The 25,614-nt window shown below is 39.4% G+C and overlaps 2 protein-coding genes across 3 annotated transcripts; one reads left to right on the top strand and one right to left on the bottom strand.

Annotated features, from left to right (window-relative positions):
- Positions 1-4,743: 4,743 nt before the first annotated feature.
- LOC128534646 (zinc finger protein 3 homolog) lies at positions 4,744-11,357 on the bottom strand. Of its 2 annotated transcripts, none has more exons than XM_053509101.1 (9): positions 11,220-11,357; positions 9,358-9,560; positions 9,173-9,265; positions 8,954-9,049; positions 7,620-7,730; positions 7,399-7,519; positions 6,773-7,292; positions 6,664-6,692; positions 4,744-6,142 (listed from the first exon to the last, which is right to left on the bottom strand). In XM_053509101.1, exons 1-9 carry the CDS (start codon positions 11,221-11,223, stop codon positions 4,911-4,913), a joined length of 2,409 nt encoding a protein of 802 aa, XP_053365076.1. In that variant the 5' UTR covers positions 11,224-11,357; the 3' UTR covers positions 4,744-4,910. The 2 variants fall into 2 exon arrangements, with proteins under 2 accessions (XP_053365076.1, XP_053365075.1); XM_053509100.1 differs by lacking the exon at positions 11,220-11,357 and adding an exon at positions 10,359-10,534.
- Positions 11,358-12,674: 1,317 nt separating this feature from the next.
- Positions 12,675-23,894, top strand: LOC128533887 (zinc finger protein 585A-like). The gene is made up of 10 exons (XM_053508114.1): positions 12,675-12,698; positions 13,862-14,050; positions 14,161-14,354; positions 15,798-15,896; positions 16,156-16,251; positions 16,363-16,473; positions 17,760-17,880; positions 18,052-18,721; positions 18,822-18,871; positions 21,408-23,894. The coding sequence occupies exons 2-10, from the start codon at positions 14,032-14,034 to the stop codon at positions 23,396-23,398; spliced, it is 3,351 nt and encodes a 1,116-aa protein (XP_053364089.1). The 5' UTR covers positions 12,675-12,698; positions 13,862-14,031; the 3' UTR covers positions 23,399-23,894.
- The last annotated feature ends 1,720 nt before the right edge of the window (positions 23,895-25,614 follow it).

The following is a 25,614-nucleotide window of genomic DNA, read 5'->3' as shown; positions in this document are numbered from 1 at the left end:
CTTCTTCTTCTTTTGGAGTTTTACGGCGGCTTGCATCCGTACTTGTTGCACTACCGCCACCTTCTGGTTACTTTTCCTGTGATGTTTCTTCACTCTATTTCCAGATTACTTCTTTCTTCGCTTATATTCTAGCCATCAAACCAGTTGCAACTAAGAATTTACAGATATTTTTCTTTCCTCGCCCAATTATCCCACTTTTCAGTACCTCTTTTATCTCTGTCCCAACCAATCCACCTTTTCTTAGTTCTTTCATCATTTCCCTCCTTTGTTCTTCATATCTTCTGCAATTTATAAGTACATGTTCTATGGTTTCAAAAGTCTGGCAAACCTCACAAAGACCTGTGGGATGTTTCCCTATAAGAGCACGCGCTCCCTCAAACCCCTTGCTTCATGTACATTGATCAGCCAAAACATTATGACCACCTGCCTAAGATTAGTCCCCCTTTTGCCACTATAACAGTGATGCACTGTGTGTTCTGACACCACATTACTTTTGGTGTGTCCTGACCACTGCAAACCAGAAACATCCCACAAAAGCTGCAGTTTTGGAGTTGCTCTGGCTCAGTCATCTAGCCATTACAATTCGTCTCTTCTCAAAATCATGTAAATCCTTACGCTGGCCTATTTTTTTCTGCTTGTAATGTAATTGTAATGGTCAGAGCAATTCCAAACTTAAAGCCTTGCGAGATGTTCCCAGGCTGCAGAACATACCAAAAGTGATTCAAGGAGGAAAACCATTAAACCATTGATCCAGTGACAGGGTCATGGTGACCAAGGCTCACTGATGCACAGGATGAAAAGGTTACTGATGGTTCCAGTAGAAAGGTGTCAGATCACATGGGACGTTACTATTTTGGTTGCAAAAGGGGGGACTGCTTAATATTAAGTGGGGGGGGTCATAATGTTATGGCTGATCATTGTACCAAGTATACAGTATATTGTGATATCAAACATACTGTATATAGATCCTCATTAAGAATCATCCCCACTGTGCTTGGTGGGTTTTCTCCAGGTACCCTGGTTTCCCTCTAGAATCCAAAGATATGTAGGTTAGGCTAATTGTAAAATCTAAGTCTAAAATGAGGGAGCACCCGCCCTATTCCTCCAGGATGCCTCAAGTGCCCTTTTCTTGGTTTTATTTTTCATGTGTATGTGCGTATGGAGCCCTGTCTTTGCCCCTTAACAATAAAATGTAACTATTAATCTCAATTTTGCTAAATAAAAGGATCTGGCTTGCATCAGTCACATGACTGCCATTAACCAACGCTCGCCCTTGAGGGCAGAGTGCGCTCGTTACGAGCCGGGTACGAGCTATGGGTACGAGCTCACAAAGTGCACGCGCATTTTCTGCAGGCTGGGTAGTGCGGAGCTGGAGGAGAAGCAGGCAAATTAATTGGAAGGTGCAGACTGCAACAAAACAGTAAATAAGGTGTACAGCGCACACTATAGTCTATAACAACAAATGAATTGAAATAAATGAGCGTGCTGTTTGTGCAACAGCGCGACAAACATAACCTGTCCTTTTATGATCTGTACAAGTAGTGGTGGTCATTAACTGCTAGCTAACTGGGTAAGGGTGTTACAGGGGGGTCTGTAGCTCTGTCCACCGTTTTAGGGAACATATTTTGTTTTAAAGTAAGTTACAGGACTTTTCCCTTCTTTTCTGGAGGGCTTTTATTTCACTAAAACAATCTAATATGGATATCCACACAGTTATGGATTATTATATTTATGATATAAAAAAACACAGTTTTTAAAGAAAATATAATAAGTAACAGATGATATAAGGTTATATTTCAAATAAGATAAAAGGCTGATTTTACAGCAGTAAAATTATTGTATCTTTACAGTTTAAACATTTAGTACTGTAAGCCCTGCATTTACTTTGCATTGTCCCCACCCAATGACAGTCATACAGTATGATGCAATTCCATATTAGATTGTGCATGTGAGTTGTAGTTATTCAGCCTGTTCTATCTTTTATAACTTTGAGCACCCGCCCCTTTAAACGTCTCTGCACAGCCCTGGTCAGAGATTCCTTTATCTGCCCAGGAAAAGACCTTCCAGTGCGACACGAGACTGCGAGACCTACAGCTCTTCCTCTCTGCAGTCATTTTGGTTAAGCATGATGCCTGAATATCCTCGGTTACTACACGTTATTTTACACGTTATTTAGCGTTTACACGTTACAACTGATGCTACTTTAAGTTCTCTTGTTCAGAATAGTTACAATAGTTACAATTTTGACAACATGTTTCATAACTGTCTAGCCATCTGTCATTGTATATAGTTGTATAAAACTCATAAAAGTTATTTTAAAAACATAAAAGTTAAGTATAAAAAAACTAAATACAAAAAGAAAAAACTATCTATTTGTCTGTCTGTCTATTTATATAGTTTTCTAAAACTCGTAATAGTTATTTTGAAAATTATAAAAGCTAAGAATAGTATAAGAAAAAAAAGGTAAAAATCTATCTATCTATCTATCTATCTAGGATTTATAAGGTGTGTATATGGGGTGGGGATGGGGAAGGGCGGAGGCACATGATAGGGGAGGTTTGGGGGGGCTTTAGTTCCAAAAGGTTGAGAACCTCTGCCTTAGGTAATACGGTACATGAAAGCAAAGCAAATAATAAACACTTGCATAAAGGCGTGCCAATAGAAAACACCAAAAAATATACATTTTAAACATTTCTGGGGAAAGTATTATATAAAGTATTTACACAAAAAACTTTAAATTCTTTCATTTTGTGGAATTTCACAATACCTGCAATTCCTCATGAAGGTGGTGTCAATAGATTTCATGAACAAACTGTCCAGCTTAACTGCTTTCTTTTCATTAACTCCACTTTAGCTTAGGTTACAGCATGCCTTTTTCATGGTACTGTTGCAACAACCTTAGCCAACGTGAAAACATTTATTACCCTCCAGAGTTGCATTACTTATACCATATAGATACCTTATACAATACCTTGTATTGACGATGAAAGAGTCAAACAATTCTCCTCTAGCACATCCCAAAGTCTTTCTATATCGGCCGATTTATAGCCCTATGTGAAAATGATTCCTCATTCCATGCTTCCAAAACCAATTGTTCACAGTTTGAGCCTAATGAATCTTGGCATTGTTGTCCTGGGGGACCCCTCCAAACCATTAGGGAAGAAAAATCCATTAATGAAAAAAACTGGACATTCACTACATTCAGGTCATCGACTGAATTCATTTTAGTGCCACATGTTACTAAACCTAGACTTTGGGCTTCTCTCCTTCCCCTGATGCCTGATACCCATCACTTTGGAATGATGTAAATCTGGACTCACTTTTTTCCAACGCTCCAAAGTTCATTCCTTATGTTGCCTAGCAGATTGGAAAAATTATTTCCACAAAGCTATTAAGTCCCAATCCTGTAAATTCGGATCACATTGTGCTTGTGGTAAAGCTCTTACTTTCACTATTGAACATAGATGTTGAATTCTATTTACTAACTGTTTAGGTGATCTTCAATCTTTTAACAGATTTCTTCATTAAAGTTGGCGGTTCAGCATTGCTCTTACATGTTCTTAACCACATTTTAGTAATTTCAGTTGTTTTCTTTGCTTGATGCAGGCCAATAATTTGACCCTTCACTATAATTTGACACAATTACATCTTTTCCAGGACCATGGGACTCATCTTCCAACATGACTGTTTAAGAAATGAGATGCTACTTACTTACTGCATCAGTTAGGGTTAAAAGAATTGTTTCCAGCTCAAACATACAGTATTAATCACAGCGGTAATTATCTAATTACATTCTTATACAGTAAGTATTATGCTCACTGAAATCTAAATGGTGACTGTCTGCTTTAACAGAGTGAGAGCTGAACTTATATTTCTCTCCTGTCTCTCTCTCTCTGCGATACGAAAAATAATTCTAAATCTTTTAGCTTTACTAATTTAGCCAAAGAAATAATGATACAATGAGGCAAAGTTCTAAACTCACTATTTCGAGCTACTGTCAACATGGAGTTGAAATAAATCATGGATAAGGATTGACATTTTTGTTTAGACTGAAGTGCAAAGGAATTTGGAAATATGGATGTAGTCTTTTTTTAATTCATATACTTTGGAATGTTCTGTTGCTGTACATGTAACATTACAAAATCTGAAATTTTAACAATTGCAAAATCAAGGATTAGACCAAGCTTAAAACTTCTGTTATTTATTGATCAAAGTTTTGCCATTTTAAACATGGCTTGGGAAATCAGTGATTAAAAATCTAAGTCTGTTTTAAACCTCTAAAATTGTTTGTATTGTCCACACTGACAAAATTTATCTTAATAAGAAAGATTTCACGAATAACAAATCAATGATAATTTTTTTTCTCCTACAAAAACCTTATACTGTATTCGATTTCCTTAGCTCCCTGCATTTAAAAGCAGCAGATTTACATTAAATTAAACAGAAATCTAAATCAAAGTTTAACATTAACTGAAGAACTAAAACTAAGATTAAACCATGTTTTAAATGTGTATACGTTCCCAATTACAGTATTTAAAATGACATGATGTGGGCCAGCCCCAACTCACAGCCCCAGGGTCATGGCGCAAACATGTGAAACAGACTTTAAGTAAGTTCATGCCTGAACCAGGTTCAGAAACAAATGAAACTTACCGAAAAATGCACTTTTGTGAATTTGAAATGTTTTTGGATGATTTTTAACTCAGAGCTAGCTGTTAACAGACATTCACACATACACAGTACTCTGATAAACTAGAAGGCCAACATTTATTGGTTAATTATATCTGCATTTGGTCAAACAAAACATGAGCAATGTGCTTTTGAAACTTTGCACTGGAATGTCCTTATTTAAAGCATGTCCTTTTGTACATTAACCAGTTTTCACTCTGGTCAGGTTTGGATTGGTGTTACTAATGTCCTGCACCGTGGCTCTGCATGTGTCTGTTCAAGTGCGTGCGACGTGTGTAGCTCTTTTGGCAGATGGTACAGGGGAAGGGCTTCACCCCTGAGTGAGTGTACATGTGTTTATTCCAGTCATATCTCCGTATGAAGGTCTTGCCACACTGAGTGCAAGTGTATGGGCGCTCTCCTGTGTGAACGCGCTTGTGAGCCGTCAGGTGGCTCGACACCACAAATCTTTTATCACAGATGTTGCAAGAGTAGGGCTTCTCGCCGGTGTGACTGCGTTCATGCACTTGCAGCTCTCCAGCAGAGATGAAGCCTTTTCCGCAGTGACGGCACAAGTAGGGCTTCTCGCCAGTATGGATTCGTACGTGGATGTTCAGGTTACCCAGCAGTGAGAAGCACTTCCCGCAGTGAGGGCACATGTGCGGCCTCTCGCCCGAGTGACACCTCATGTGCGATTTCAGCTGGACCTTGCTGAAAAAGCGCTTGCCACACTGCGTGCAGAGGTATGGCTTGTCTCCAGTGTGGTTTGAGAGATGTGCAAGCAGGCTGTGATGCAGAGCAAAGCACTTCCCGCACTGGTCGCACTGATGCGGCCGGTACTCGGGGTGAGTTTTCAGGTGCACTCTCAAATCGCTGAGCAGTACGAATGACTCGTCGCAAAAGCGGCACTTACCCGGTTCACGCTCCTTCCGAGAAGGCTGCTTGGATTTATCAGTATGGACCCGTTGGTGTAGCACCCTGCCTCGATACGAGCCAAAAGTCATGTCACACTTGTCACAGGAGTAAACACCGTTTACCGCAGGACCCATGTGCTCTCGTCTGTGAGCCACTAACCCGGTCAGGCTTCGGAACACCTTCCCGCACTCGGGGCATTTGTGTGTGCAGACCACCTTGTGCGCCTGCTGGTGTTTGTACCAGTTTGAGAGAGACCTGAAGGCTGCCCCACACTTGATGCATTTGTACGTCCTCATGCGACAGCCTCTCTGTCGGTGCAGAGATAGGAGTTTCGAATCTCTGAAAATTTGCCCACATTCACAACACTTGATGGACGCTGCAGGTTTGTGAGTCTCCTGGTGTTTCTGGAGCTCTGAGCGATACGCAAAACGCTTGCCACATTTTAGACATTTGTGTAAAAGCCTGCCAAGGACGTAAGAACTCTTTAAAGGAGTCTTCGGGGATTCGACTGGCAGGGGATTGCTGGGAGACTCCAATTCTGATGCTTCAGCATTATCCTCTGGAAAAAAAAAAAAAAAAAAAAAAAAAAACACAAGGCAGTGCTTAGAACAGAACAGCTTAATTAGTTTTGACCACACACACACACACAATCCTTGAAGTGAAACTGGTACACTAATACAATATAGATCGGGAAGAAAGAAAAGAAAAAATATAGATTCAGATATGATATTTTTATTTTATGAATCAAATATTTTAAAGCGGTTTTTACATTTATAATAGAGATGAACGGGTTGATCAGCTAGTGTCCAGAATTGCCTTTTTTGTCTCTGATTTGCCGTTAAGTTATCATCTGATCAGCCTCAGATATAAACAATTCTGTACTGAGCGCAGAAGATTCCAAGGTGCGCAACAGAAATGCAATTTTATGGCGTTACATTAAACAGAAGTAATGTTAAAAGCAACCGATCAGCCGACGAGCCAAACTCATTAGTGAACTAATCTCAAACCCACTCATTACACATGGTCATATCATTCATAAATTATTGCACAACTATACACCTAGAACATTAATGCACCCACCTCCCTGAGCTGCTTCTTCCAGAACAGTTCTATAAAAAGGAAAAAATAAATAAAAGTTAGATTTAATTATATTTAATAAAACAACTGGTTTAGTGATTTAGTGACTTACTGCTGTGGATCACACTGTTCAGTTACTTCCTCGTCACTCCCTCGGTTTGCTGCAGACTGTGAAACCTCCAGTGGTTGAGTGATTTTTGTATGCGCAACTCTGGGGATGACGGTTTGCTGATCAGTTACGATGTCTTCTGCTTCAGCCATGGCACTTCCTGTTACATCAGTAGTTTTTAATTCAGAGTCAACCCCTGGCATCCCTGTGCTCTGCAGACTCGCAACGACCTCAGCTGACATGTCGCTCTCCTTTTCCAAATGTTTAATTGCCTCCTTGATCTCTCTCTCAAAGGTCTGCCTCTCTGAATCTTCCTCCATCGCTCCATCGTTGGCTCTTATGTATTCTGTAGCTACAGCTCCATCGAGACTTGAACTTATGTCTTCATCCTGGACACCATCTGGTGCACACTCCACATCCTCATCCTGGGCCTCCTGGGAGGGGGGCTGCGGTTGAGTGGTTATCACCATGTCGGTTAGAGACAAGGAGGAGAGGATTCGGTCTTCCACAATTGATGGGAGCGCTACAATGGTATTACAAATCAGTAAAACTCTCGTAGACAATAAAGAAGAACTGATAAAAAGTTTATAATTGGAACATCTGTTAGAAGACACTGATATAGACCTTACCATTGTCATCCAATGTCCCACAAATACCAGTTTGCATTAAAGGTAATAAGCTCTCTGTCCTGCAAACAGAGCCCAGGTACTCATTCCACTCCCAGGGGCAGGCGCTGAGCCATGATGAAGTCTGGGCAAAAAAAAAAAAAAAAAAAAAAAGTAGGTTTCACACATTTGAAGCATGAAACGCTTGGGTGAAATTTTTGTGAAGCCCATGTTCCTGGTCCTACCTGTTTGAAGCTGGGTACTGGCAGCAGCTGTTCCAGTCTCGAGAGAAAATGGCCAACCAGGACTTGCAGTGCTTGGTCAAATTCTGGACCATACTCTTGTGGGAACACCTCCTAGAACACACATTTTACAATACAGTACAATGACTCATGACAGTGAGCTAATAAACTCAGGGTCAGAGTGTCTGTGACCAGCAATAAATGAGCTGGTTTACTTTAAATGGAGCAGTACAATCAAGCACTCCTTTGACAGTTGTCGATGTTGTGTAACTAGACTGAAAGTAGTGTGTGAACATCAGAAGACACCAGTGTGAGTGTTTTACTTTCAAATATACATGGGCAAGTTAATATGGACATGAAGACCCACTGAATTACACTGCAGAACGTAAGCCATTATAATCTACTTATAAAAACCACTCCTTTTACTACATCCTGTCTATATGAAGTTTGCACACCTACAACTCACTGTTTTTCGGAGCCCAGTGAACCATGCAGTGTGCCTTGTAGCAGTTTCCAGTATTAGCATATGATTTACAGCCTAAATTCGACTCTCAGATTTATCTTACCTTAGAACTGCTCCTCAGTCCAGTCTACCAACTCTCTTTACACACATTAAGAAAGAAAAGTAAACATAATCTACACTCATACGCACCATTTAGTGATTTTTTTTTATTTATTTATTTATATCGTAGGGCAAACTAATAAAAAAATTAAGCACTTGTTTATTCATTTATGACCCTCTATTTCCTCCAGAGATTCAGACCTCATCCAGAGAAAACAGACCTCATGGGTCAAGCCACAAATCTATGTGCTACTACACATTTTATGAATAACAATGCTATAATACAAGTAGGAATAAACTAAAAAGAGACCTATTACTAGACTATAAACAACTAGAACTACATCTTGATCCGCCATTTTGATCAATCATGCATACTTGATTACATCTCATAACACCCTAGTTTCTTTGTATAAATTAACAGCAACTGGGTTTGGTAATTTATTTCTATAAATAAATTCATCGCTTAGCTTCTGCTATGATATCAAATTATTTAATCACATCATTTTAACTCTCCTTAAAATGAAAAAATAACATTTTGATCATTTTGATTCAGCATGTTTCATGCAAAAAAAACAATTTGACATTACTAACTCAGAAGCAGCAAATGGAGATTTTTGAAGATGTTCTTTTTCAACATGCTGATGGTCTACTAAAGAGGTACTTTAACCCCTAAACATGTCCTGGCTACAAGATTTCCCATGTGTTTCGGTTTTTCTTTCTGTGTACAGAGTATTTCTTTGACTGTTCTGTGTCTGATAATGTGACATGCACTGACCTGAAAGAAGTATTCCTTTTTGGCAGGATCCTCCAGCAGACCCAACACGAGTGTCAGAAGGTTTGCCTGCAAAATGTCTGCCTCTGTATCAATTCCCTGAGAACACAAGTTTCTTTCTATTAAAATTAGCAGAACTAGTACAGCATTGTCAGGCAAACATTACTTTATTCATCACAAATAACAACCTACAACCAAAAAAATTTATTTTGATCTTCTTACCTTTGATGAATGCGAGGACTGAATCCTCTGTATATGCGACTTCACTGTCTCAAGGTCTGCTGGCAGTTCACCTCGGCACATCTCAAGAATCATCTAAGGGTGACATGAAAACACTACATAGAACATCAGTCTTCTTAAAGACCAGTGAAACACTCTACACCCTTACTGTCTCCTTCTCTGCTCACCTTTGCTCTGAGCCCCATTACAAGCGTGGCCTTCTGTCTGCTGGTCAAGACCTCTGGGACAAGCCTTGTAACCAAAGAGACAAATTCTTCTAGTTTTCCATAATGCTCAAGGTGTTGCTGTTGGGCGATTTTCCACATAAAGGCAGACATCAGCCGTAGAGGTGGAACCAGTAAGCGCAGCGAGGAAATCGGTGGGACAGAACCTAAGGAGAAAGGTAAACAATACGGGTATTGATATAAATGGAAGGGAATGTTAGTTCACCTATGCCGGTGCTCTAATATTGGTCACTGCGAGAACAAACATCACAATGCGTCTTATGTCATTCACTGAAATTTGACTTAATATCTGTCTAGCTTAACTGGTGAGATTAGCTTAAGATAACACACCCAATTAGAAAAACATTTATGACCTTCCAGAGGTCAGCTGCTAATGTTCTACGAAAGATAAGGGTACGATGATACAACGCCTTTAATTATTCTAAACAGACGGTACTTGGTAACCATTGCATTTTCCTGAAAATATATGTTTTACTATAGTCGTTGATGATGGGGCGGGGTTGGTAATCGGGTCGATGAGCGGGTGTGTGTGTGTGTGTGTGTGTGTGTTCTGTACTGAACTAAAACTGGGTTATATCACGCGCCTAACTCGGATGCCCCGCCTACTGCTTGATGATTGGATAAACGACAAGTTCATATTAAGGAGCAGCTCCCTGATTGGACAACACGGGGCGGCGGGATAACTGCCGTTACCGGATGGCAGATTTAACAGGCTAGCTGTAAACATAATCATTATGATATCCTTGCATTTTTACACAAGTTTAATTATCCGTATTGTTTGCCACATAAGGTTTCTGGATTATATTTTAAAACGAACAACATACATAATCACGGACTGGCCGTGGGCGGCAAACTGCAGCAGCAGAGTTTTAAAGTACAAATAAGTTACTCGAAAGTGTTATGTAAATAATACATATACGCTTGAGCAAAAAATATACATATACCCATTACGTGTTTCAATAATAATTTCTCTGGACTTTCTGCTAAGAACGGTCGGTAGTTGCCGTGCTTGAAGACCATGAATGCGCATGCGCGGTACAGTTTCAAAGTAGTTCCTATCAGTAATTTGCAAACGCTCTACGATTGGCCGAAACACTTATTCTCACAGGAGAGGAAACTCTACGAGCCAATCACAATTATAGACGGCAGCTCAACCCGAGCGAGGAGGAGGGACTTGTCAGAAAACGGGTAGGAACTAATAACGTCGGTAAAAAAAAAAAAAAAACTAATTGTTATGTGCTAATATATATTATATAATAGTATGTCAGCCTAATAATAAAAAAGTTAACTCAAACTAACAAAGTAAACTGTGCTAAAACAATTCAAAAGCACAAAATTTATTAACAAGTAGGCCCCGTCTCAAACCATTCCCTCGCCACTTCGCCTTCACTGCAGGGGACACTAGTGTTTAGGTTTGACCGCCAAAAGATCCACCGACAAAGTGATTTTAGTAACGAAAGACTAGAGAGGAGCCTCGAAGCGCGCTCTGCTCATCTGCCGGTTACTACAGGAAACTAGAAATATGGTGTATCCAAGCCTTATGATTGTTCGCTAGCGTATATTTTGTGATGATTTATCATATAGTACAAAAGCTAGTTGGCTTCTGCTCAGTCGTTTGGCATGAGCACAGCGGAACGATAATATACTTTACCAAACACTGCTCCAGTGATTCGCAGTAGCTCTCATGCTAGCTGACTGGCCGTCAAGTGTGCTACTAACGCAGCACTGGATTTAGAAACGTCCTACTTACAAAGTCATTATATCCATTACAAATATAACTCATTAAAGAAACTACTAACTCATACCCATCGTGATGTTCAGAAACTACCGCTGGATTTCTGCTTCAGTGTTCTGGTTTACTAGCTGTCGTTGGTTTGCAGTGGATTGTTCCTGGTACTGCGCATGCGCCCTCGGGCACCAAGTAGCACACTACCTAACGTAGGGAGCGGAATTTGTGATTCGACTACAAAATGGCGGACTCCGCACGCAGCGCACTATATAGTGAATATGGGGTGTGGTTTCGGACATAGCCACAAGATAACATGGCGAAAGAAGCCGAGGGCGGAGGTGGAGTGTGCTGCAACAGGTTTTTTGAGACAAGGCCTCAAGCAAGAAACAAGGCCGGACGCCAAAAATGGCTTGCTTGTTATTAGATAATGAATACCTGTGTGGGAGATAAGGCTGTTAATTGTATGCTGTTTATTTATTTATTCATGTATGTATGTATGTATGTATGTATGTGTGTGTGTGCGCGCGCATGAGACAGAGCTCAAAATGTTCTTGGACTAGATAAGGTATAAGCTTATGTAAATAAAGATGATGAACTTTACACTCTATTGAACTTATTTCAATTCATTTATTTATTCATCTCCTATACCAGTTATCCTCTGTACAGAATCTCTGCGGTATGAAAGTATGGACATTCACATGATTCGCTTCTATTTATTTCTAGATGGAGCGTAATGTACTGTTGCTGTCTTTCTGTGGACCTGGGGTCTCTCTTTTTACAGAATTGTAGTAATGCGTTACGTTGAAATTGTTACTATGGGTCGTCAGCATAGCTACACTCTGCAACATTTAGCTGCAGGAATAGGAATGAACCCATTGGGAATCATTTTAGCTGAGGAAGCAAAATGAAACAAAATATTAGACCAAATTTTGTCTAAATTCTCAGGCAATATTTATTTTCTGTTAATGGAACAGTTTCATGAAAGCATTTTTACCCTTGCCAGTGCTGTTGTACTGAACATCCGCATCAGCACAGCTGTGATTACAACGACCTGTTGGAAAAAAAATAAATAAACCAAACATTACCACCAAACATTGGTATTGTCTATTGAAGTTTTAGATTTTTTGAATCAAGTAGGAAATTTGGTTTAAACTTCAATTGCAATGTCTCTGCTCTCTCATGCCCTTTTCAACTTAAGATTCATAGGCAACATTGTGAGCTGTGTGATGTACTTGCCGGGTCAATTGCATCCTTGCAACAGCTTCCTGATCATTTGGAGCCCCTAAAGTCCTCAAAAGTGTTGCGCTTGCAAGACAAAAAAAAAGTTATCTTGTGGGGACAAGTTATTTATTTTGTTCTTACATGACTCACCTTCTAACCTCACAGTGAATTAACTTTTCAAATAAAGCTTTGAAAGCCTTTATGTTCCAAACACCCTTCGGAAATTAGCAGTGTCAATGTACTCATGGTCTTAAGATAAGATAAACTTTATTCATCCCACCGGGGGGGAATTCACCTGATACACCAGCTCACAAACAGAGGTAGAAAAATGAAGGTAGGAATAACATACATACAAGCAAAAATACTGTAACGTAAAATACAGAATAGAACAAAATGCCTACACACAGAAAAATATTTTACAGAAATTTCTAATCATGTTAATAACGTTGTTGGAATATGTATTTATTGTTTGGGTAAACACACCGGTGTTTACATTTGTTAACCATCTCAATATCCAGACTCTGGATGTTTACCGGCGTTGTGGAGGAGGGCTTCCTCCAAAAGTTTATTAGCATTTTGTTTTATTAATGTTTAAGTGCATGTGGTTACGTTCACATGAGTTGACAAAGTCCTTGGTGATCTTCCTATATTCATGTTTGTGTGTTTGATACTTATCCAACAATGGCTATATAATCAGATAACTTTTGGAAGTGACATTGTTTGTGTTGGGCTTGAAGTCTGATGTGTAGAAAGAGAAGAGGAAGGAAGAGAGAGCAAAGGTTTTCATAGAAAGGCTTAGCTGGTCTTTAAACTCACTCACTCGCCGTCTATAGCGCTTTATCCTGTATACTGGTTCATTGGGGGGCCTAAGTCTTTAGGGCAGACTTATGACATGAGGCAGGGTACACCCTGGATTGAGTGCCAGTCCAGCACAGAGCACATGCACACACACACCATGGGCAATTTGTGAATGTCAGTCAGTCTAACCTGCATGTTTTTGGACTATGGGAGGAACACCCAGAGAAAACCCACCAAGCACTGAGAGAACATGCAACTTGCACACAGACCCGAGGCAGGAATTAAACCCGGACCCTCGAAGTGTGAAGCCACAGTGCTAACCAATAGGCCGATGTCTTATATCAAATAAGTCGTTCACACATGATAACTTGTTCCTGCAAGTTGAAAAAATGGAAACGATTAAAATGTTATTTCTTTGTCAAAGGTATTTTCATAGGCTATTTGAGGAAGAGAGGAAATTTTATATATATATATATATATATATATATATATATATATAGAATACAGACTTTTGGGTTAAAAAAAAAATATATATATATATATATATATATATATATACACACTTTATATTTAGTTTTTTGTTGGGTTTTTTTTCGTTTTAAAGAATTTTTTTTTAAAGTGTGATGGAGATAGAGACTTCTGGAAAGACCCTGTAACAATTCCAGTTCTGCAAACTGTCGTTTTGCTCCACACCTGCAGGGGGAGCCGCACGCTGAGTACAGTCTAAAACCCACACCAGCATAGAAAACGGATGCGCATGTCATAAACACTAAGGAAAACATTGGAGAATAGTGTACTGTCATTCCTCACTGCTTTGTGAGAAATTTTCAGCAACTGGAATGGGGTTAAATTAACACACAGGATTAAAAATGCAGGCTTCAGAAGAAGGTAAACAAGTTGTGTTATATTTACAGAGTTTATCATCATCATCATGAGCTAATCCCCATGGCAGTGAGTGTTGAGAATTGTCCCCTGTCTCTACTTTGTGCTGTGTTTAGGGAGTGTGTTGTTCCTGCGCTGTCTGCTGTCTCCTGTCCGGCTGCTCTCTGCAGCCATGTGGCACCTGGTCCAGCAGGAAGCAGTAACACACTACGGCATGCTGGAGGAGTTTGTCTCTCTCATCACAGACACCGTCCCTGATCTGCTGAGCTACAGACAGAAGACTCAGCTCACCATGGGTCTCAGAGCAAGGGTGAGCAAATCAATACTGCGTGCTACTTAAGTAATGCTGAATGTATCTTTTTCTGTATCCTAATGTTTGTTCATCCATTCATTTGGTCTGAGAGGACAGCTCACAGAAATCGATTGTGATCGAAGGTGAAATGGTCCGTCTACGTTCCGTGCCACCCGGCACATCGGGCGACGGATACACCCCACCGGGACATACACTTTATGGACAAAAGTATTTTGACAAACCTAGGCAAATGATATTGTATCCAAATACATGTACTTCAATATGGAGTTGGTCCACCTTTTGCAGCTATAACAGCTTCCACTCTTCTTGGAAGGCTGTTCACAAGATTTTGTAGAGTTTCTGTGGAAATTTGTGCCCGTTCATGCTGTAGAGCATTTAGGAAGTCAGGCGCCGATATTGAACAAGAAGCCCTGGCTCGCAATCTCTGTTTTAGTTCATCCCAAAGGTGTGGTCAGGGCCAGTCAAGTTTTTCCACAACATCTTACCAAACCATGTCTTTAGTCCTTTGTGCACTGGGGCACGGTCATGTTGGAATGGAAAAGGGTCTTTTCCATCGTTGCCACAAAGTTGAAAGCTTAGTATTGTCCAAGATGTCTTGTTATGCTGAAGCATTAAGATTGCCCTTCACTCGGGATAAAGACTTGACAGAGCTCGACGCCCGATTGTATCTAAACTCTTAGTGCTGAAGAATCTTACTTAAGGAAGTATGAAACAGTGGCAGCCCGGCAGCGTCGGCAACCTTATGATCAGCAGTCCAACAGCTTAATCACTGAGCAACCCCTGCCCTGAAACTGATTATACAGATGAAGATTGGGGGAAAAAACACAGTATAATTGTCCAAGTTTCCAGTTTTGGTGAACTCTTCCTTAATGATAGTTCCTTTTATAGATTTGTGTTCATGGCTGACACAAATGCAAGTCAATCTGGCCTCCTGCTGTTATACCCAATCCACCTTAGGGTTTGACATGCAGAGGTGCTGCTTGTCAACAGGCAAGGCAGGTATCTGCTTGACACTCCTGGCCAGTAGGCGGCACCCAAGGGCTGACAAACTTATTTATAGGATAATAATAATAATAGTAATGGTAATTGCTGGTTGGAGAGGTCCTGTGCATTTTTGATAGTCTGATATAAAACCTTCTACTGGAATATAATTTGATTTGAAATGTAAACATTGATATGAGTTCATTGATGTACACGTGTTTACACCATGTAGATTGTTCTCACGTTGAAAAGATTGAAGTTACAGTTTTATTCCTGACTTATACAAAGCACTTGCCCTGAAGACCTCCAAAAGAAGAAGAAAAAACAATCACTTTATTATCAACTTTTAATATACTCCTGTGGTTTGTGCAAGCGGTGCTGCTGCTAGATCTAAAGCCAATTAATCAACACTATGATGTGAAATTAAAAAATTATTTGAAACCCTTGCTCCCTTTTCAGCTTATTCTGGAGTTATGTAACACGGAGACTCTGGCTGATACAGTTCAGGCCCATTTACAGCGGATCGAGACCCTTGTTGCACTTCACAAGGAACTGGAGGTCAGGCATTTATTCAGGCTCCATGTTACACCTTATATTTTTCTAGTTTAATGTGAAATCACACGTTTTTAAGGTAAAACTGTAGCTATAAGACTTTACACCATGTTAGACATATACAAAGTATCATTAGTGTCTAAAGTCTGCTTCCTCTGTCTTATGATGGATCTAGCTACCACTTAAGCACTGTCTAAGTTTTTGAGTCCAGGATTGAGGATGTTTGTTTTTTTAATTTTTTGTTTTTTTACTTCTTTTGTTACAGTCAGATGATGCGCATGTGGAAGAATCTGGAGCGAACTTTGTGGCTCTAGTGCAAATTTTAATGAAGGACCCGGCTGAAAGAACTTTCTTTTTTAAGGTCAGACATACATTATTTCGGTATTCGTAATATTTGTTCAAGATTCATTTACAATACAGTATTAGAATGGAATATGAAAATGCATCTTTTATAATCCATTTTCTTTTGAAGAATGTATATCCCTTGCAGTATGGAGTGAAGTTCAATACAGCATTACAGAAGCTGATGTGGCTGTTCCTGTCTAGACTAGAAAATGCAATCCCACAGCCTACCATAGAGGAGGTATGAAGACAGTATCATAGTACTGTAGTATCAAATGGTTTCTATTTGTGTCTTCATTCTTTTTTGATGGAACAAGGGAGAGAAAATCTATACTTCTCTTATATGGAGCGCTTATGTGGGTTAGAGATGTACATGAGTAGTTTTGTCTGAGCAAAGTGTGTCCTGGTCAATGATAATAAAGCATTTAGACAAAATTAAATCACATCTGCAGGAAATTATTTAGTAAAAAGAGCCAGGTTTTCAGATAAGGATTCAGAATCATAGTTTTTCCTGCCAAGCATACATGCTTAATACTTAGGCACTTTAGGTTGGACCAGTGTTTCCAAAGCACGGTTTGTGTTTTTTTTTTGTTTTTGTTATTTTATTACAGTTGTCAAAATCACATCCCATTACAGTTCTTATTTTTATTATTATATTCTTCTTCTTCTTCTTCTTCTTATTATTATTATTAACAACATGTTCATGTGATTCAGTTGGGTTCAGTCCAAACTAAACCAAGGGGGCAATGGTTTAATTCGCCCGTCAATCAGATAAGGTTACTGATCGGAAGATTCGGGGTTTAAGCCCCAGCACCGGCAAGTCACCACTGATGATACCTTGAGCAAGGCCCTTAACTGATCTGCTCCAGTAATTAAACAGTAATTATTGAAACAATGTCAGTATTTGTTGTGAGAACAATTTAAGGATCCTTAAGCGTCAGGATCAATTTGTGTAGTGTAATAAGGAAATTAGTTACTGAGCATTCTGCAGAAACACCCACATGTTTAGCATGCAAAGTGGTTACTTATTTAATATGCTGCTTTCTTTTCTGGCAAAATTTTGTGTTGGAAAACTTATATTTGGAAATCAGAACTGTTTCTATACTGACTCAATAATAAAGTCCTCAAATAAAGATAAAAAGAAAAAAAACAATATGAAAGTTTGTACTAGAAAACACAGGGTACCTAAGATACAAAGACATGAATTCCTAAACTATACTGATTGTATTTATGGCCAACTAGTCATAGCTTAGGAATGGGATGTGCTATGTTTTCTTGGGGTATGATTTCAAGTTAGATAATAAATAAATAGGCAGTAACAGACTGATCCTTGTTCAAGTGTGTATCCTGACCCCTTGGAATTTGAATTGAGACATTAATGATAAGGTGAGAGTAGCAGTGTGAATGCCAGGTGAATTGTGTACAGCCCACAAGGCTGAGCAAAGCCAATTTGATTAAAAAGCTGATTAAACTTGTTTGACATTGATTATCCGTTCTTTTTTTTGTTGTTGTTTCTTTTGTTCACAGGCTGCTCATATGCTCAGTACTGCGCCTACCATCATAGAGGAATGTGTTCAGTCTCTCTCACAACCTCAACGCATGAGAAATGCGCTTAATTTACAAAGAGAACGTGAAATAAAAATAAAAGGTTATCTTTAATCCTTTTATTATTATTATTATTTTTTTTTTCTTATGTGTCTCAAAATTGAGCTTTTCTCCTCGTTTCAGCAAGACTCGATACACTGTGAATAGAGAGGGGGGGGGATTTTATTAAGTTTTTATTGCACATTTAAAGTATATATTTACTTCCTCCTTTCAGAAGCCACACAGTTATCCTCCAATGTTCCTGATGATTGCATACTGTCCTGTCTCAGCAACTCTCGATTGGTGCAAATTCCTCTGGGCGAACAACCAACCCTGGGCACCCAGTCTGAGTCAGTGCTTGACTGTGTCCCATCATATTGCCAAGAGGTCCAGGTAGAATCAATGGTTATCACCCAATACATTGAAAACAACCTGGACATGAGCATATCTCCGGAAAACACTGCTACACAATTTGATGCACAGGAGAGCAAAGAATGTGATCCAGTAGACGCAAAAAAATCCACTGATGATGTGTATAGAGAAATCGAATCTTTGGACTCTCTGCACACGATGGACACCGATTTAGATGTAGAAAGATCTGAAAAGCAAGAGCCTCTAAAATCCAGTGTTGTGGACACACAAGAGGAGAAATCACTAGTTCGTCAAAAAGAGCAGAGAACGGCAAAGAAGCAAAAGGAAGAAACAGAGTCGGCTGGCCTACACACGATTAAACAGCCATTTGTTAAACTAGACAGGCTTGATCTTTCTGGTACACAATTTTATAGGACTTGTAACCCTAGAGCAATAAAACTAGGCCGGCCAAAGAAGGATCCTCAAAATACAACATCGTGCAGGAGGAACCAGGAAAAGAAAAAGCTTATGGTTCCATGTGCATCAGTTAACAAGTATGCCTTTATACTTCTACTGCTATTATTACTATTATTATTATTACTGTATTATGTAGCGCCTAATAAAAAGACTGCATTAATTTCTTATTTTGTGTAGCCCTACAGGACTTGGCATCTCCAGCATTGTCCCAAAGACTAAAAAGACACGTAAGAAATATTTCATCACTCATCATGATCATTTCCGATAACTATTATTTCATAACTATGCCATGCCATGGGGTTAAGCTTTGACAGCAACTTTTAATGGTGGTTTATATAACATGTACATTCTATCAGTTAGCCTCTCTATATACAGCTATGAAAAAAACAATGATAAGAATGAACGCTATGTTGCAACTTCTTTTTCCCATGAAATTTCCGCTTATGCTGTCGGTTTGTAATATAATCCCTATTAAAAGTGAAACTGAGAGCTTAAAAATTAATAACTTCCTCAGAGCAGCTTTTACAACCATATACTTATGTCCTCTGCAAAAGTTTAGACACCCCTTAATAAATGACAGATTTTGGTAAAAAAAAATTTATTAAAAAGAAGTTAACACAGTCCCTTTTGGAAATGGAAAAAATGCACAATATTTTCAGCAAACATTGATGCATAGTTACTTTTTATGCCATGAATTGAACAAAAATAATAAATAGAAACATTATTGTGGCACTGTGCAAAAGTTTGGGCATCCTAAGAGTTTCAGAGTCTCAGATTCTTTTTAAAGGTACGTTTTCAGACCTTAATCAGCTTGTTAGATCTGATGCATGACAACAGCTGTCATTAGTAAATGCCAATTTCAAGCTTTACAAATACTTTGACTCTTCAAACCTTGTACACCCACTTGCGGACACTCAACAACCATGGGTTCCTCTAAGCAGCTGTGTAAGACTCTGAAAATGAAGGTTATTGATGCCCACAATGCAGGAGAAGGCTACAAAAAGATAGCGTTGTTAGAAATGTAAGTAAGAGATAGCAGTTCAGGGAACCTGTGGAGGTCAAGATGAGATCTGAAAGACTAAGAAAACTCTCGGAGAGAACTGCTTGTATGCTGGTCAGAAAGACAAATCAAAACCCCCATTTGACTGCAAGAAACCTGCAGAAAGATTTAGCAGACTCAGGAGTGGTGGTGCAAGCCCTTCATGGAGGAGCTAGCAGAAGAAAACCTTACCATCAGAAAATCCAACGTCAGAAGTATACAACAGAACATCTACAAAAGCCTGATTCGTTTTGGAAACAAGTCCTGTGGACTGATGAAGGTAAAATAATATTTTTGGCCACAATCAGCAAAGGCATGTTTGGAGAGAAAAAGGAGCAGCATTTCATGAAAAGAACACTTTGCCTATTAACTGTGAGACTATTAAGCATGGGGGTGCTTTGGGGTTGTGTTGCAGCCAGTGGCACAGGAAACATTGCACAGGTGGAGGGAAGAATGGATTACACTAAATACCAGCAAATTTTGGAAGCAAACATCACACCATCTGTAAAAAAGCTGAAGCTGAAAAGAGGATGGCTTCTACAACAGGACAATGATCCTAAACATACCTCGAAATCCACTATGGAAAACCTCAAAAGATGCAAGCTGAAGGTTTTGGAATGGCCATCACATTCCCCTAATTTAAACATCATTCAAAATTTTTGGGTAGATCTTAAAAATGCTGTGCATGCAAGACGACCAAAGAATTTTACAGAACTAAAAGCCTTTTGCAGGGAAGAATGGGAGAAAATCCCAAGTACAGGAATTAAAAGCCTTTCAGCTGGCTATGAAGGCATTTTCAAGCTGTGATATCTGCCAGAGGAGATGTTACTAAGTACTGATTAGAATTTGTGCATTTTTTCCATTTCCAAGAGAGACTGTGTTAACATCTTTTTAATAAAAAAAACAAAATCTGTTATGTATCATATAAACATATATTTTTGCTTTTCATTAAAAAACTGTGCAGGAGATGAACTTTTTGCATTATGTTTAGAATATCTCTAGTTAATTTTGGACCAGACACTAAAACAATTACTTTGTAGTGAAATGTACAAGGGCCATACCAAAAATAATGCAAAAGTGGGTATAACATTTTAATTAACTGTCATGGGTGATTGGTAGAGTAACTGTTCCACTGTACAAAAACTCAACATGGTCTCACAGGGGATGCATTTGCACCATAATTGAACTAGCTCTTGAATCCTCTTTAAAATTCCACTTTGTGGCTGTTGATGGTCTCCTACCGCGTTACAGATGACACTATTGATTAGCAATGTGCCCAGATGGATAAAGAAGTTTAATATAGCATTGAAGACAAACCACATAGTGGGAGAACATTAACTGTGACAAAAGGGATTTTTTTAAGAGGATTCAGGATTTTTGTCTTGCATGACGGAGACTTTAATAAGTAGTACTTTTGTATAGAGGAAGAGTAACTCTACCAGTAAGACTCTACCAGTCTTGGCTTCCTTTTTGGTACAGAGGTTGTATTTCTTATTTATACATTTACATTTCAACAAGAAGGTTGCATTTCTTATTTATACATTTATATTTTAACATTTGGCAGACACCCTTATGCAGAACAACTTACATTTTTATCTCTTTATAGTATCTCTCTGCTTAGTAGATTTGTGACAAACATTAGTGATGATATATTAGTTAAAAATAAACCATTTATGATCTACAAAATGCAATGTTAATTTTTCCAATCTTTGCATGTTTCCTAGATGCAGAAATGAAAGCGTCATCTGGAGAATATGCCTGCTCTTTTTGCTCCTTCCAGGATGCTGAGGAGATCCAGCTGCAGAACCACCTCATTGTTCATCATCCAAAAGAATACAATCTGCATTCTGCACCTGAAGAAGCAAAGAACCCTCGGAAGGTCTTGAGCGCACCTCATAAATCAGAAAACCAGAATAGCCCTACCGGTAAAGTTCGGTTCTACAGAGGAGTGCCAGTCTGTAAAACGTGCCCCACTTGTGGCAAGACGTTCACTCGAAGCTCTGACATGCGAAGACATCAGGTGTCTCATACAGTGGACCGTCCATTTGTGTGTCAGAATTGCAATAAGACTTTTAGGTACACTTTTGACTTGAGGAGACATCAGCAGCGAGTGTGTGTGCATCAAGATTACGTGGTGGTGTACCAGAGGGATGGCGAAGGCACGGAGGACGGAAGTGTAGAAATCAAGGGGGACGATTTAGGAACTGTGTGTCAGGATCTCAATTCCAGTGAGAAAGCAGAGTTTGAAAATCAGCCTAGCTCCATGATGTCCATAGATAAGCTTGCTGTGAGTAATGTAGCAGATTCAAGCTTAATCCCCGTCAACTCGCACACAAGACGGCATTTGAGATCCCCCTCAGCTAACCATCCTCATAAGTGCTCTCAGTGCAGCGAAGGCTTCAAGTACTTGTACAATCTCAAAAAACACGAGGATATTTGTGAATTGAAAATTCAGTGCACAGATTCAACACAGTGTCCTTCCAAGAGACTCCTGTCTAACACATCTGAAGCATTCACAAGTGTCGCTTCAGATCGTACACTTCAAGAAGACATATGTTTGGATGAAGAACAACAACAGGAGAATGCTGCTGAATCCACAAAAACTGATACACCTCTCATCTGCAGTCAATGTGAGAAGAACTGTAAAGACACTTGCACAATAGCAAAGCACAAGAAAATGTGTGCCAGAAGTGAGCGATTCTTTAAGTGTATGAAATGTGATGCCTTGTTCAAGTCCCTGCTTGATATCCAGGAGCATGTACACATACACTGGGGTGAGGACCCGCTGCAATGTTCCCGCTGCGGGAAGTACTGCCTGAATCAGAGTGAACTAGCGAGGCACAAGTTGGCGCATGAGAAGGAGAGCAAGCTTCCGTGCACTTTATGTTCCAAGACTCTTGAGCGGCTTGACTTGCTAAGGGAGCACTACCTCAGCGTCCATGCTTTCAAAGGACCTTACCAGTGTTCTAAATGTGATAAAACGCACTCGGACCTCAAGGTTATAGTCAAACACATGAAGACGCATAGCGAGGTACGACCTTACCATTGTTCTCATTGCTCAAAGAGCTTCAAACAACGCAGCGCACTCAACGTCCATATGAAAATCCACTCCGGGGACAAGCCTTTCCTCTGTGAGGAATGTGGGAAGTGCTTCAGCAGCAACAACAGTCTCCAACGGCACTCTGTGTCCCACAGAACGGAAAGACCATACACTTGCCCCCAGTGCAAGTATCGCTGTAAAACGCGTTACGCTCTCCATAGCCATTTGCTGAAGCACACAAGCGGAGCGAGCGTTCCCTGCGAGTTCTGCGGGAAGATGTTCTTCCAAGCGTCTGCGCTGCACAGACACCACCGGACCCACACTGGAGAGAGGCCGTACAACTGCCCTAAATGCGGCAAGACGTTCCTGACCAAGGGCGAGGTTGCGAAACACATGCGCTATCATACGGGAGAGCGGCCCTTTCGCTGTCCATTCTGCCCTAAGACCTTCACACAGACATGTTACCGGAGTGTCCACATGAGAATACACACAGGAGAGCGGCCTTACACATGCAGCATTTGTAAAAGAGCCTTTGTTAGCAATACACACTTAAAAAGGCACATGCTCGTGCATACGCAGGAAAGGCCATTCAAGTGTGACTGTGGAAAAGCTTTTAATCAGGCACATTCTTTAACGGTGCATCAGAGAAGTCAATGTCTCTTACAAAAGAAATAGCTTTCATTAAGCATCACATTCATTCTTCCAAGATCTTTAAAGACATATCTTATAGTCATATACTATGCATCTCAGATGGCTGCCTCATATACTGTAATTTATGTCTCACTCGAAATTGAATTTTGAAGTCTGAGGTGTAGTCCATGAGTTTATTTTCCACGGTTGGGGCAGGACGTGCATCTTGCCTCTCCCGCTAAATTTATAGCAAAACGGCTCACATTTGTTTTGCAAAAATATGAGCTGGTTTAAATCTACTATAAGGAGTACTGTATATTGTAAAGCTGCATACAGTATATGGTATTGATATGTAAAACTTGAAATAAAGTATTAATAGCATATACTGTGTATATATGTATAAAATGCTTGAATCATGCAACACAAAAGATTAATCCTGTTACAATTACGGTTGACTCTACACACTTCCTGAACTGTACAATAAATATATTGATGATTTCCATGTTGTTTGAAATGATAAATAAAACCTATATTTGCTCTATTCTGGCTCTGTAGCTTTTATAGTACATTTGCATCTTAATTACTGTATAAATGACGAAACTATGAGTCCAACCATAAAATCTATTATATTTACAAATACTGTAAATGTCATTGGAATTTTAATCTGTTTTCTATAATAGCTGTAAATATGGAAGTAGAATAGTGCAATTGAAAAACTTGTTGAAATAAAAATGTTTGAATTTTTCTGCATTGCAATTTGATCCGAATGGAATTATTTTTTTTTGCGACTGCAGTTTATTGTGATTGTACATTTCATGATATACATGCAAATTTAATACATTTTTGTCCGGGTTATACTATTTTTGCTTTGAGGAATTTTGGCATTGATTTGGCATTTATGGAAAGATAAATAGCTGTAGAAGTTTTTCAAAAACATGGAGAAATTATGGAAAACTGCTGATGTCATAATATAAGACAGAATGCGTGTGTATAATTATATAATATTATAAATGCTACAAATGTAAGGAAGCATTATTGGTGTATTATAAGCATATATTGCAATATCCCTAATGACATATTATTTAAGCAGTTTTATTGCCTAAAATTGTGTGTGACTGCAGGGATGGCACTGGAGTAATGGTCACATGATAAATGCTTTCATCTGTCAGAAATTCAACACTCCTACATTTGAATACCAAATTAACTTGTGGGTATTTTGTACCTGCTAGAGTGCGTCAGGGGAAGGCAAATATTTCACTATACATGGGAAACAGGGTGTAATTTTAGACAGAATTATAGAATAACTCATTTGTTTATTCTTATTTTCCCCTTCCTTACTAGTTTTAGCCAGTCCTGGAGCATGGTGGAGTAGAGACTATCCTACGAAGCACAAGGCTGAATATATATATATATATATATATATATATATGCCCATAGACATATATATGTCTATGGGCATTGTAGAGTAATCAATTCATTAACATGTATGTTTTATTTAATCAGAATACTTGTAGGAAACCCACATGTACACAGAGGGAATCAACAAAACATCTCAGACTTCAATTGCTGGAGGCCAGCAATTGAACCCTGGAACTGTGAGGAGTTGCTTTGTCTTGTTGGCTGAAGTATCACTCACTCACTTATCATCTATACCACCTTATCCTGTGGCCTGTAACCTATCGCAGAAGGCTTAGGGCAGGAGGCGGGGGTACACCCTGGATGGGGTGCCAATCCATCACAGGGCACACACACACATACACACACTCTCACAGGCTCATTCACACATTATGAGCAATTTGGGAACACCCTAATCTGCATGTTTTTGGAATGTGGGAGGCAAACAGAGTACTTGGGGCAAAACCACCAGGCACTGGGAGAACATGCAAACTCCATGCACACAGACGTGAGGCAGGAATCAAACTCAAACCCTGGAGGTGTTAACCACTAAGCCACCGTGTAACCTGAAAGTTTCAGCTGGAAGAGTGTTGGTGCAAATGGCATCATGGCCTTGAAATGAATAGGCGGCCTATACAGAGACAGTTTATCATTTAAAAGAGCCCGGTGGCTTTGGAATAAAGCAGTTACTGGAAATAAAGTATTTTTTGTGCTTTATTTGCATTCAGTGGTGCACGGTTTCAGATTTATTTTTAAAAATAATTTATTCTGGGGTACATTTTAATTACAACAAAAATCTTATTCAGGTTTTGGCTGAAATATTGGCAGAATTTTCGACATATAATTATTGTAAAATTGAATTTGAA

This window comes from Clarias gariepinus, chromosome 12, assembly GCF_024256425.1.
Source record: "Clarias gariepinus isolate MV-2021 ecotype Netherlands chromosome 12, CGAR_prim_01v2, whole genome shotgun sequence".
In the NCBI taxonomy this organism is placed as follows: Eukaryota; Metazoa; Chordata; class Actinopteri; order Siluriformes; family Clariidae; genus Clarias; species Clarias gariepinus.
Note: the sequence above shows the minus strand (reverse complement) of the source record. Positions and strands in the feature narration are given on the sequence as shown.

Excerpts from the sequence above, each read along its gene's own strand:
- LOC128534646 (XM_053509100.1), bottom strand. The coding sequence starts at position 10,434 with ATGGTCTTCAAGCACGGCAACTACCGACCGTTCTTAGCAGAAAGTCCA. Across the intron at positions 7,293-7,398 it reads TGGGACATTGGATGACAATG|CGCTCCCATCAATTGTGGAA; the intron begins GTAAGGTCTATA and ends ATACCATTGTAG. Across the intron at positions 6,143-6,663 it reads GGAAGAAGCAGCTCAGGGAG|AGGATAATGCTGAAGCATCA; the intron begins GTGGGTGCATTA and ends TTTTTTTTCCAG.
- LOC128533887 (XM_053508114.1), top strand. Across the intron at positions 14,355-15,797 it reads CCATGGGTCTCAGAGCAAGG|CTTATTCTGGAGTTATGTAA; the intron begins GTGAGCAAATCA and ends CTCCCTTTTCAG. Across the intron at positions 16,252-16,362 it reads AAAGAACTTTCTTTTTTAAG|AATGTATATCCCTTGCAGTA; the intron begins GTCAGACATACA and ends TTTCTTTTGAAG.